This window comes from Panulirus ornatus, chromosome 68 (assembly GCF_036320965.1).
Source record: "Panulirus ornatus isolate Po-2019 chromosome 68, ASM3632096v1, whole genome shotgun sequence".
Lineage (NCBI taxonomy): Eukaryota > Metazoa > Arthropoda > Malacostraca > Decapoda > Palinuridae > Panulirus > Panulirus ornatus.
Window position 1 is genome coordinate 6,819,331 of NC_092291.1, and position 13,411 is coordinate 6,832,741.

The window sequence follows — 13,411 nt, forward strand, 5'->3', positions numbered from 1 at the left end:
CACCTTTTTCATTCATTTTAATCTCATGAAGGCTCTGTCAGGATGTCTCTTACTGAATCTTAAACAGGGACTATAGGTGACAAAGATTTTGTAATGGCATATTGCTGAAGAATTCTGTTGGAAAATGGTCTTCATACACTCTTTAAATAATAAGCACTGACACTAAACTAATATGATCTGTCTCCTGTGAGTTCAAAGTAAACAAGACAAACCTAATTGCAAGTGTAGTAACAATTCTGGGACCTTTAGACTCTCAGCTTTTGCTTTAGAAACTTGATTCTTATCTATCTGATGAGTAATCAGAGTTAACACCTGCTCAGAATTTTTATGAATCTGTGATTCATAAGCTTATATAAAGCAGTGAAGGTATCAGACTTTGCAATATAAAGAGTGATCATCTGTATTTAAATGTGTTTTGTGAATGACATGGGTTTAAGCAAAAAGTTCCTTTTACAGCCTGGGATGTTGACAGTATATTTATTTCAGCAGCATGAATGTTATTTGCTTTTAATTTGAGAGAAGTATACCTGAAATCCCCTCAACATCAAATATCATTTTAACCACAGTAGTTCACATATCTCATATATCCTGTGCTATGCAATGATTTTAATAAATCTATTTAAACATGGGAAACATTTTCTCACTTGATTAATTAGAAATGTATCATTTTTGAGGGAGAAATCATTAAAAGCATGAGTGTTCTGGTTTTCAGTTCTAACAAAGGGTATTACCCTGACTGTTAACAATCAAAATTTAGTGTGACAGTACACTGTTTTGATTTCTTACCCCTGTCAAATTCGCACTCCAGCCAATTCCCCTTATATACTCAATTTATATACAGTCAAGCCTGCCCCTTTCTGTGTAAGTGACAAGCTGAAGTCATAGTTAAAACTTGTGGGAAAAGAACAATAAAAGCAACAATGTCAGAAACCAGTCATGACAGACCATTGAAGCATAATGAAGAAACAAAGATCAAGAAAAAATCACCAGGAATTTGCTCACCAGTATTTGTCTAGAACAATCAATATTTAGCGAAAATACACCACCCTGTGGTGCAATTTCTGCTACATATGCAGCATATTTATTTCCTTCACCAATATTACGACGAGTCACAAAACCTGCAACATTGAAATATATTAATATTCCTCCATATAAAGACTTATTACATAGCTCTATCAATAAAAAATCTCATGTGTTAACTTATATAATTCACATAATTCTAGAATTAAAAAAAAGTACATTAAAAAAGAAAGTTAAGATTTTGCAGTATCACAACAACAAAGTTTTCTTATGACTTAAATTATGGCCAAATTAGTAAAGCTGCATATTATCTATTAATTTTGATGGAAGGAATCAGTATATCACAATACTGCCTAATGCTTTAATTTAGACATTCCTAAGAAGGGGATCATGAGATGAGAAATATGATTAAAGTTAAGGAAAACAGTAATAACAACAGAAGCCACTAGTTTCTTCATTATAAGCTAACAAACTGCTTTTTGCTAGATATCCAAGAGCATGTACTTGATACAAACTTGTCAACATAAAAGAATAATAAAAGATGTTTAGGTTCAAAGGAAAGTTAACCATTTCTCTGTCAAGGATAGAACCAAATAAGCATCTGAGCATAAACTTACATGGTGGAGGATTTAAATGTGGTACTATCTCCCCAAATGAAGTGCACTGACTATTAAAATGTATGTGAACTACCAAAATGATAGAAGTAACTACTCATCTTCCCAAGTGAAAAACAACATAATCATTAATGCATATATAGACAGCGACAAAGCAAAATAAATAAATAAATAAATACCATTATCTATACAAAAAGATATTGGTATCTCCAAAAGACAGAGACTAATTCTTGGAGTTGGCAAACCTATCCAAAATCAAGTTTAGCCTTGACCAGAGTGAAGCCTTTCCTAATGAAATCAATGAAAATGAGTAAATGATAGTGTAGATGGCCAAGATGGAAGAATGTGGTAGTCTGATGTCACTGATAAGGGTATAGGATAAAACCTTATTTGATAATCCCAGCAGTGTATTTGGCAAGTCTTGTAAGACAGCCCTTCAAAAACTGTATGTTTAAAAGTAGAAACAGTGTTAGCTATCACAAAGGCTCGTCATGGAACTAGACCTAGGATGAGCTACTGATTTTAGTGTTGAAAAACCAAGTATGTCTAAGTCCTAATGATGTCAGATTCAGGATGTTGTTCCTGTATTTCTTAATCCAATTACAATTCATAAAGCAAATTCATCCACATATAAGCTTTATTTGCAACACAAAACAAGAAATTCTTTAAAAACTTACAAAATACATGAAATTACTCTAAATCTAATTTGTCAAAGTAGTTCAAGCTACAAAAATGTTGGCAATGCTTTCAACAAAAGGCTAAGACATATATACAAGCACATGAATATAAAATAATTTCAGGGAAACACAAAACATAAGAAAACATTCTTCAAGTCATACAATTACAAAACAGGAAAAAGTTTATAGCTGGGAAATAAATCCCTTTTGTGCATCATATAACATGCACTAAAACTACTACAAAATGGCACACTGTAAAGTAATCCATCGTAGAATACTTTGACTGCTTTCTTTTTAACTTACTGAAGGTACCACTCTCCAGTATATGAATAAAGCATTAATCTAAGATGTTCTCAGCTACTAATTTCAGTCTCTTTAGAACTTTATAACACTTCTTTTCTCAATGCATTAAACATGCTTCCACTACCCTTAATAAAATACTCTCACACACCTATCCACTTGCAAAATACACTAACAATCATCCTCACCTTTTCATGTCATCGTATTCATCATTTTCATCAACAGATATACTTTAATGAAAACTGTTAATAAACTCTCTGACACTAATTCCCCTCCTCTGCTCACAAGCCTCTCTGGATGACATACTCTAACCAGTCTCACTGACTAATGAACTATCTCCTTCCATGTAACCCCCAAACTTCATCTCCCTGTTTACTACTTTGTTTAGTCACATAATTACAAGCTAATTCTCTCAGCAGCCATGTTCCCTAACCATCTACAAAAGGTATCCTTCAAGATCTATCAAAAGCAGTCTAAATCGAATAACTCTTATCAAAGATTTGTTGCTTCATCAAACCTCCTTTTCCTACGTTTCACTGGGAAACAGTAACAAAAGCAAAAGCTACAAAAGTTGTGGCAAAGAATTCAATCCAGTTCTACCTGGAAAATTTCCAAGAAGTAATGTTCTAAATAAAACCGCAAAAACAATCAAACACCTTCCTATTGCCCTATATCACTGTTGTCTTCGTGCACCCCCCTCACCAACCCTATGTCTTACTTCAGCTTCCATGATTCCACAGTTCCATTTGCTATCATTTCCACTCCCAGGTAACTAAAACATCTCACTTCTTCCTGGTTCTCTACATTCAAATTTACACTCCAATCAAACGGTTTCTCTCCACTACTAAACCTTACTTTTATTCACATTTACTCTCAACTTTCTTGTTTCACACATTCTCCCATACTCAGGCACCAGCTTCCATATTTTGTCACTTGAATCTACCATCAGTGCTGTGTCCTCACCAAGCAATAGCGGACTCACCTCCCAAGCCTCCCTTGCTGCAACAGACTGCATACCTTCTTACCTCTTAAAGACCCTTGTATTCAACTCCCTCACCAACCCATTCATAAACGAACTAAACACCCTTGGTGACACCATACACCTCTGTTGCAGACCCAATTTCATTTGGAACCACTCATCGTCCTCTCTTCCTATTTACAGACATGCTTCATTTTCTTGGTAAAAAGTTCTTCACTACTTCTGGTAGCTTTTCTCTCACTCCTTAGATATGTAAAACCTTCCACAGAGCATCTCTTATCAACCCAAATCCATAAATGCCACATACAAAACCCTTTTATTTCTCTATGTTTTTCTTACATTCTTCAAAGCAAACAACTGATTCATACATCCTCTTCCACTTGAATGTTACTACATTCCACCAGCCTGTGGTTATACCACCAGAGAAAGGTCACCTTTGACGAGGTAGCATCATTGTCAATGGATGACAAGGAATACACTTGTTTAGAAACTTCTCCCTCTACAGCCTAGAAGCTGCATAAACTCCAATAAAAGGGGACTTGGGGTTACAATAAGTAATAATATACATATTGTACATACACATACGTACATGACAAGGAGCCTCATTATTGTGTGGCAGTTTATGTTACAGTTGCCATGTGATCTGCACTTTGGTTATGTCATACAGTTTGTTTGTATGTGTGCTTATATTTCCTCCTGGCAGAAGAGATATGGCAATATCCTAGTTACCTACATACCAGCTTATCTACTCCAGCTGTATTTTCTCTTCAAGTTCTTTCTCCAGCCCAAGAGGATCCTTATATCAAATGTTCCTCTAAACTTATATCATTACTTCTCATGAGGTTCTTTAAAGCTACAGCCACTTGCCTACTATCCATAGATATAAATTCATATTCTTACTTCTCATCACCCACCACTCTAAAGTCATATTCTTACCTTTAGTAAGTTTCCTCAAAGATATAGCCACTTACCTACCACCCAATATTCCTCTGAACATTTCAGCAGTTATTTTAGTTTTATTTTTCATAGCCCTTAAATATCTGAAATCCCATCTTTCTCCAACATTTATTCATTCAACCACACCTTAAGCTCAAACAAAAAAATAAAACTTTATACACATAAAAAATCATAAGGAGAAACAGACAAAAATCAAATACAAACACAGACAACTACAGGAAGAAAAAATGTACAGCTTAGTTCCAAGACACCGAGATTTACCTAGCAAAGTCCTGGAAGCATTGACTGAAGCTTGGACCACAGGTACAACCTTATCAAATGTGTATAAGACCTGTGTTGGAGAGAAGAGTTGCATGCTGTGTTACCAATGAAGTAATGCAAATGCTGCTATTAGCATTCTGGAAAGCCTTAATCCCTGTGTCAGATCACGTAAATGATGTCAACTTTTAGTTAACCATTAAACCAAATCATGTAAGCTACTTCCTGTAATTTAAGTAAGCTATGCAGGAAGAAACTTCACACAATTCATTTACTGACCAGCTGCACACCCTCATGAATCCAAGAAAAAGCATCAATAATGTAAATTTTGTATGAGAATACTGCATACTGGTCTGGTAATCATCAATAATGAAGCTGTCATCAACTGCTTACATGAAAATAATCTTGTTATTTTGTTATTCTACTTTCTACAGTACTGTAAGCAATCAACACTTATGAAAAGAGCATTACTTTTTCTATATATTAGCAATATCTATGCAATACTTATCAATGTTATTTACAGTGCATCAAAATCTTCCTATGTTTGAAGGAATAGTAGTTCCAAAAATGTTATATGGTTGCCAGGCATGGGCTATAGATGGGGTTGTACAAAAGAAGGTGAATAAGGTGGAAGTAAAATGTTTGAAGACAGTATTTGGTGTGAGGTGGTTTGATTAAGTAATGAAAGGGTGAGAGAGATGTGTGGAAATAAAAAGTGTGTGGTTAAGAGAACAGAAGGTGAGTTGAAATGGTTTGGACATATGGAGAGAATAAGTGAGGAAAGATTGACAAAGAGGATATATGTGTCAGAGGTGGAGGGAACAAGAAGAGGGAGACTAAATTGGAGGTGGAGGGATGAAGTGAAAAATATTTTGAGCGATCGGGGCCTGAGTATACAGGAGGGCGAGAGGTGTGCAAGGAATAGAGTGAATTGGAATGATGTGGTATACCAGGGTCGACGTGTTGTTGATGGACTGAACCAGGGTATGTAAGACATCTGGGGTAAACCAAAGAAAGGTCTGTGGAGCCTGGATGTGGATAGGGAGCTGTGGTTTTGGTGCATTACACATGACAGCTAGGGACTGAATGTGAATGAATGTGGCCTTATCTTGTCTGTTTTCCTGGCACTACCATGCTGAAGCAGGGGTAGCAATGCTGTTTCCTGTGGGGCGGGGTGGCACCAGGAATGGATGAAGGCAAGCAAGTATGAATATATATATATTTTATTTATTCATTTTCTTTGTCGCCGTCTCCCGCGCCTGCGAGGTAGCGCAAGGAATATATGTCGTAGAATATATATATATATATATATATATATATATGAAGATAGAGTCTCCATGATTGGTGAAATCCAATATTGCTTCTTCGCCTTTAGTGCATAATCCTTAGCAGGCCATTGGCAGAAGGTAACTCTTGCTCAGTGTTAGCAAAGGTTCCTACCTTAAGTTCTTACAGACTACTTCTACCTTAATGCTTCTGCTTAATGTTCCTACCAACTTCTTCCATTGAATGTCAGTGGAGGAAACAAATAGATATGTGCAGTATTTCAGGGAAACATTTCCTCCATTTTCACCTCACATTACATTGGTTGATGGGAGTAACATAACCAAGGATGGGACTTATCTTTTCCTCTGTGTGATGATTCTTAAGTCACTCTTAAAAAGAATGAGAATGAATGACTTGCACAATGGATGGTATGTACAAAATGAAGAGTTTAGGGACTTTGTGTCTGCTTTCTTTAACTAAATTCTTCAGTTCCAGTTGACAATAAATAGCTTGTGCAAGGAGGTGATAATCTGCAGAAAATCTGGCAAATTCCTGAACTTCTTTGCACAAAATATCAGACGATGTTCATCTGAGAAAGAATACTTTCCACGTATTCCCTGCGTGTTGTAGAAGGCGACTAAAAGGGAAGGGAGTGGGGGGCTGGAAATCCTCCCCTCTCTTTTTTTTTTTTTTTTTCCAAAAGAAAGAACAGAGAAGGGGGGCCAGGTGAGGATATTCCCTCAAAGGCCCAGTCCTCTGTTCTTAACGCTACCTCGCTAATGCGGGAAATGGTGAATAGTATGAAAAAAAAAAAAAAAAAAATATATATATATATATATATATATATATATATATATATATATATATATATTTCTATTTATTTATTTTGCTTTGTCGCTGTCTCCCGCGACATATATGTGTGTGTATGTTGGATAGGATCACAACTTTGCGCGTAATCAAGATATTCCTATGAGTCCACGGGGAAAATGAAACACGAAAAGTTCCCAAGGAATATATGTGTATGTTTATGTATATGCATGGATATGTGTATATATTGATGTGTATATGTATGTATATGTGGGTGTAAGGGTGTTTATGTAAATATATGTTTATATAAGAGGATGAGCCATTCTTCGTCTGTTTCCTGGCGCTACCTCGCTGACGTGGGAAACAGCAATCAAGTATAATATATATACCCTAAGGATAGGGGAGAAAGGATACTTCCCACATATTCCCTGCGTGTCGTAGAAGGCGACTAAAAGGGGAGGGAGTGGGGGGCTGGAAATCCTCCCCTCGTTTTTTTTTTAAATTTTCCAAAAGAAGGAACAGAGAAGGGGGCCAGGTGAGGATATTCTCTCAGAGGCCCAGTCCTCTGTTCTTAATGCTACCTTGCTAACTCGGGAAATGGCGAATAGTTTGAAAGAAAAGAAATAAAAATATATATACATATACTTGTATGGTTGCGAGGCGTGGGCTATGGATAGAGTTGTGCGCAGGAGGGTGGATGTGCTGGAAATGAGATGTTTGAGGACAATGTGTGGTGTGAGGTGGTACGATCGAGTAAGTAATGTAAGGGTAAGAGAGATGCGTGGAAATAAAAAGAGCGTGGTTGAGAGAGCAGAACAGGGTGTTTTGAAATGGTTTGGGCACATGGAGAGAATGAGTGAGGAAAGAGTGACCAAGAGGATATATGTGTCGGAGGTGGAGGGAACGAGGAGAAGTGGGAGACCAAATTGGAGGTGGAAAGATGGAGTGAAAAAGATTTTGAGTGATCGGGGCCAGAACATGCAAGAGGGTGAAAGGCGGGCAAGGAATAGAGTGAATTGGATCGATGTGGTATACCGGGGTTGACGTGCTGACAGTGGATTGAATCAGGGCACGTGAAGCGTCAGGGGTAAACCATGGAAAGTTGTGTGGGGCCTGGATGTGGAAAGGGAGCTGTGGTTTCGGGCATTATTGCATGACAGCTAGAGACTGAGTGTGAACGAATGGGACCTTTGTTGTCTTTTCCTAGCGCTACATCGCACACATGAGGGAGGAGGGGGATGGTATTCCATGTGTGGCGAGGTGGCAATGGGAATAAATAAAGGCAGACAGTATGAATTGTGTGCATGGGTATATATGTATGTGTCTGTGTGTGTATATACATGTGTACATTGAGATGTATAGGTATGTATATTTGCATGTGTGGACGTGTATGTATATACATGTGTATGGGGGTGGGTTTGGCCATTTCTTCTGTCTGTTTCCTTGCGCTACCTCACAAACGCGGGAGACAGCCACAAAGCAAAAATAATAAAATATATACTTTCCTCTATACATGGGGTGACATGCTATTAACAGACTGAACCAGGGCATGTGAAGCATCTGGGATAAACCATGGAAAGGTCTGTGGGGCCTGGTTGTAGACTGGGAGTTGTGGTTTCGGTGAATTAAACAAGACAGCTAGAGAATGGATGTGAGTGGATGTGACCTTTCTTTGTCTGTTCCTGGCACTATCTTGCTACCAAGGGAAACAGCAATCAAGTATGAACAAAAAAATTCTATTTGTGGGACCAGAAGGAACAAGCAAGGAGTGCTCATCCTCTTCGAAGGATCACGCTGGGGTTTCTGGATGTCCTTGGCTGTAACCAGGAGAAATGAGAAGAGAGATAGGTAGTATATTCAGGGAGATGAACCTGAATGTTCTGGCTTTGACTGAAATTAAGTTCAGGAGAATGGGCTAGGAATATCTAAGGAGTAAAGTCTGTGTTTAGTGTAGGGGTAAGAGCAAAGGAGAGGGTGGCATTTCTGTTGGATAAGTAATGGGGGTTTGTTAAAGAGTATAAGGAAGTAAGTTCTACCCTATTGTGAGTGAGAATGAAAGCACATTACAAGAAGTGTAAACTATCAAGGCTTATGCATCTGGTAGTGAGAATAGAGAGGAACAGAGTCTTTTGGGAGGAACTGAGTAAGGGTTCAGTGAGTAAAAATGAAACAGTGAGAAAGTAGTGTGGTCTGGACATATGGAGAAGATGCCTGAGAAGGAGGAGAAAACATGGAGGAGGAAAAGAATGAGGACAAGATGGAAAGATGGACTGAAAGATAATTTCAATTTTTAGGGCTTTGACATGCATGAGGGTTTGAGGCATGCTCAAGATACAATGAACTGGACCAATGAGGTACAAAGGAGGTAATATGCTACCAGTGGGCTGAACCAAGGAAAGTGATGGGATCATTTGAAATTGCAGAAAAGTATGTGGGGCTTGGCTGTAGACAGGAGGGCTTTGATTTTTGGTGGTTATACATGTCAGCATTATATATATCTATACAAGCAAATATATCTATCTTTGCCCTTACTGACTGGGACCTATCTTTCCACACACTCCTTAATAAAGACAGGACCTTTGCTCCTTCACCTATCTTACAATTTACCATCTCCCATAGTTCCACTTGCTGCCATGTCCACTCCCAGGTATTTAAAACACTCCATTTCACTTAGCTTCTCTTTGATCAAATTATTTGCATGAGATAACTGCCAATTTCCCCCATTCTGACCTTTGTGAAAACAAGACTAAATAATAATCAGGGATACCGAAGTAATTAAGAAAAAAATGGAATTCTAGCTAACCTGGGCAGAGTGAAGATCTGGAGTAGCAACAGCAATTTGTGTAGCAAAGGCTAGAGAGCTTGTGGCACCCTCAGGTACTCCGTCCCCTCCTGAGCCATCGAGAGGGCCTCTTACCAGCACTTCCTCCTCCCAGCGGCACAAGAGAGACCCATCTTGACTCTCACCAATCCATTCAAAGTTGGAGTCTGGAAATGGTAAAAATGAATATCATTTCAGTCGATGCTAGAATCAAATTAAACTATAAGACATCTAATCTTGTTTTATACTTTTCTTGCAACACCTCTTTACATACTTAACATGGTGTGTATCAACAAAATTCCAGGGACATATCAAGCATAGCCTTGTTCCCTTGTTATATGAGACATAAAGTAAGACAATCAATCTTGGCACAGCATAAGTTTTAGTTACCACTTCAACACACCTAACTTAACCCTTGTAATAAGGCATTAATATGAGATTGTTTTCACAATGCATGCTAATAAAGTTTGTGGATAAAGACCAGTCAATACTAGACAAAGCTACTGACTGTGAATGGGAGATAATACAACATCCTGTAACTAATACAAAGATACCAACTTCTATAACAAAGTTTTATTAATCTTGAGATCTAACTATTGACTAATAGTCTCCTAAGTAATGTAGGGCCATTATATACAATTGAAGCTTGAATTTCCTTTCCTACTCAAAAGCAAAGATTGTTTTTGTCTAGGCTCCACTATATTTAAATGAAGATAGTACAACCTACCCTAGATCAAGTTAAGCTGTTCAGATAATTTTGATCTAATCAGTTCAACATTTTCCCTCATCTTCCACACCCAGCTCTCCTTGCTTAATACTTCTAAATTCAGTGTCAAAGATATCTCAACAATTGCAGTTCCGATAATCATCCTACAGATTACATCTACAGTTCAGATAATCATCCTACTGATTACATCTACAGTTCAGATAATCCTACAGATTACATCTGATATCTCTGATACCACAGAAATCTATCTCCATTAATGAGACTGCATTCAAACAACCAAAGCTAGTATCGGTATGTAGCTCAGTTGGTAACATCCTCTAATGTTCTATATATCGTAGGAAACATTATTTCAATCACACTGTGCCTGACTCCATTCATTATATAAAATACCTAAATAGTATCACTCATATTTCACATATAATAACGTGATGCCCCTAACTTGTGGTTTACCAGCGTTTCCTTTTGATAATTACACTACCAAAACAAGTTTCGACATAAATACTTAATATTATGGTAATACAGACTATTTTGACGAAAAGGTAACGATCCTATGTGCATTGCAGTAAAAGTTTGTTTTACATCTTTGTACAAGATCATATTTATGGTCTTTCAAATTACACAAGTAAAATTTAAATGTTACTTTACGTCGCTGACGACAAAACAAACATCAGCAAGACATCGCCTCCTACGATATAATTCCATACACTACAATACTATAGAATATATGATTAACAAGATGACCAATGGTTTAACGATATACTTATATCCTACACTGATTTTCCTCTAAAAACAGGATAGGTTTGGCAGTTACAGCCGCCATCTCCAAGTGTCGTCTGTTTGTTTACCCCGGACCAGGAGCGGCGCATCACCTTGCGCACTCCACCAATCCAAACTAATCAGAGCCAAGCAATCCAGAGGCAAACTAACCCAAGCCAAACTACCTAAAGCTAAGCTATCCCAAACCAAGCAATCCGAGCCAAGCTATCCCGAACCAAGCTATTCTAATCCAAGCTACCCAGAGTTAAGCTATTCCGAGCAAAGCTATTCTGAGTCAAGATATCCCGAGCCAAGCCATCCCGAAGCAAACTATTCCAATTTTGTAGATACCTGGGATTACACATGCGGCGGTTGGAATAATGGAAGCTGAAATGAATCATTGGAGGGATAGGAAGGGGAGGGGGGAGCAAGGTTCTGAGTGTGTGAAAATAGAGATCACGGTGATGCATGGGTGGGAACGATGGGCCGGGACTCAGTAAAAAAGAACGGAAGAGGATTGAGTGTTGGATATGAAAAGCTTGAGGACATTATGCAGAGTGAGGAGGGTTGATTATTTGAAGAATATTAGGGCAAGAGAGAGGAGTGGTAACTAGGTGAAGAGGGTGTACTGATTTGGTATGAACCAAGTCATATGAAGTGATCAAAGGATATTAAGTAAAAATTTGTGGATATTAACTATGGATAGTTTTTTGTTTTTGTTTGGAATGCATTTTGGAAGACAGCTACAGAGTAGATGTGAGCAAATAAGACTGTTCCTCGTTTTAACTCGCTGAGCGGAGAAACAGCCAACTCGTACTGCTTATATATATATATATATATATATATATATATATATATATATATATATATATATATATATATATATATATGTATATATATCAGGGGTCCCGGGTTCGATCCTGGCTGTTGGAGGTTTGTATGTTCTATGAAGGCACGCGTTCCCATACACTTTGTTCGTATATATATACGAGATGAGATGTTTGAGGACAATGTGTGGTGTGAGGTGGTTTCATCGAGTAAGTAATTTAAGGGTAAGAGAGATGTGTGGAAATAAAAAGAGCGTGGTTGAGAGAGCAGAAGAGGGTGTTTTGAAATGGTTTGGGCACATGGAGAGAATGAGTGAGGAAAGATTGACCATGAGGATATATGTGTCGGAGGTGGAGGGAACGAGAAGTGGGAGACCAAATTGGAGGTGGAAGGATGGAATGAAAAAGATTTTGAGTGATCGGGGCCTGAACATGCAGGAGGGTGAAAGGCGGGCAAGGAATAGAGTGAATTGGATCGATGTGGTATACCGGGGTCGACGTGCTGTCAATGGATTGAATCAGGGCATGTGAAGCGTCTGAGGTAAACCATGGAAAATTCTGTGGGGCCTGGATGTGGAAAGGGAGCTGTGGTTTCGGGCATTATTGCATGACAGATAGAGACTGAGTGGGAACGAATGGGGGCCTTTGTTGTCTTTCCTAGCGCTACCTCGCACACATGAGGGGGGAGGGGGATGTTATTCCATGTGTGGCGAGATGGCGATGGGAATAGATAAAGGCAGAGTGTGAATTGTGTGCATGTGTATATATGTATATGTCTGTGTGTGTATATATATGTGTACATTGAGATGTATGGGTATGTATATTTGCGTGTGTGGACGTGTATGTATATACATGTGTATGTGGGTGGGTTGGGCCATTTCTTTCGTCTGTTTCCTTGCGCTACCTCGCAAACGCGGGAGACAGCGACAAAGCAAAATAATAAATAATGATAATGATAATAATAATAGTAATAATATATATATATATATATATATATATATATATATATATATATATATATATATATATATATATATATATATATATATAACCCAATGACCCCTTTCAAAAAGTGTTCCCACGACAAAGGAGACCATTTCCGCTGTAACCCTAAGCAAGTGAAATCTATCATTTCCCCAAGACCAGTTTCTATGAAGAGTTCTGGTGTTACCCAAAATAATTACAAAGGCTCTTCTTGCTGCCCATGGCTTTGCTTCCAGTAGCAGTGACTTTTCACCCTAGGTGTAATCTCAAGCAGGTGGAGTCCGGTAGCTCTCTCTCTCTCTCTCTCTCTCTCTCTCTCTCTCTCTCTCTCTCTCTCTCTCTCTCTCTCTCTATATATATATATATATATATATATATATATATATATATATATATATATACGTTTGAAGACAATATG

General features: G+C 38.0%; 1 protein-coding gene across 2 annotated transcripts in view; it reads right to left on the bottom strand.

Annotated features, from left to right (window-relative positions):
- The window catches only part of pigeon (protein), a 54,731-nt gene extending 43,412 nt beyond the window's left edge, over positions 1–11,319 (bottom strand). Inside the window, exons 1-4 of one of the 2 annotated variants that reach the window (XM_071659803.1) lie at positions 11,198–11,319; positions 9,682–9,866; positions 4,809–4,878; positions 1,003–1,118 (exon numbers count right to left, since the gene is read on the bottom strand). In XM_071659803.1, the coding sequence (XP_071515904.1) occupies positions 1,003–1,118; positions 4,809–4,878; positions 9,682–9,866; positions 11,198–11,246 (420 nt within the window). In that variant the 5' untranslated portion in view covers positions 11,247–11,319. The remainder of the gene's footprint in view (positions 1–1,002; positions 1,119–4,808; positions 4,879–9,681; positions 9,867–11,197) is intronic. The other variant, XM_071659804.1, reaches the window with a different exon arrangement.
- Between the last annotated feature and the right edge of the window lie 2,092 nt (positions 11,320–13,411).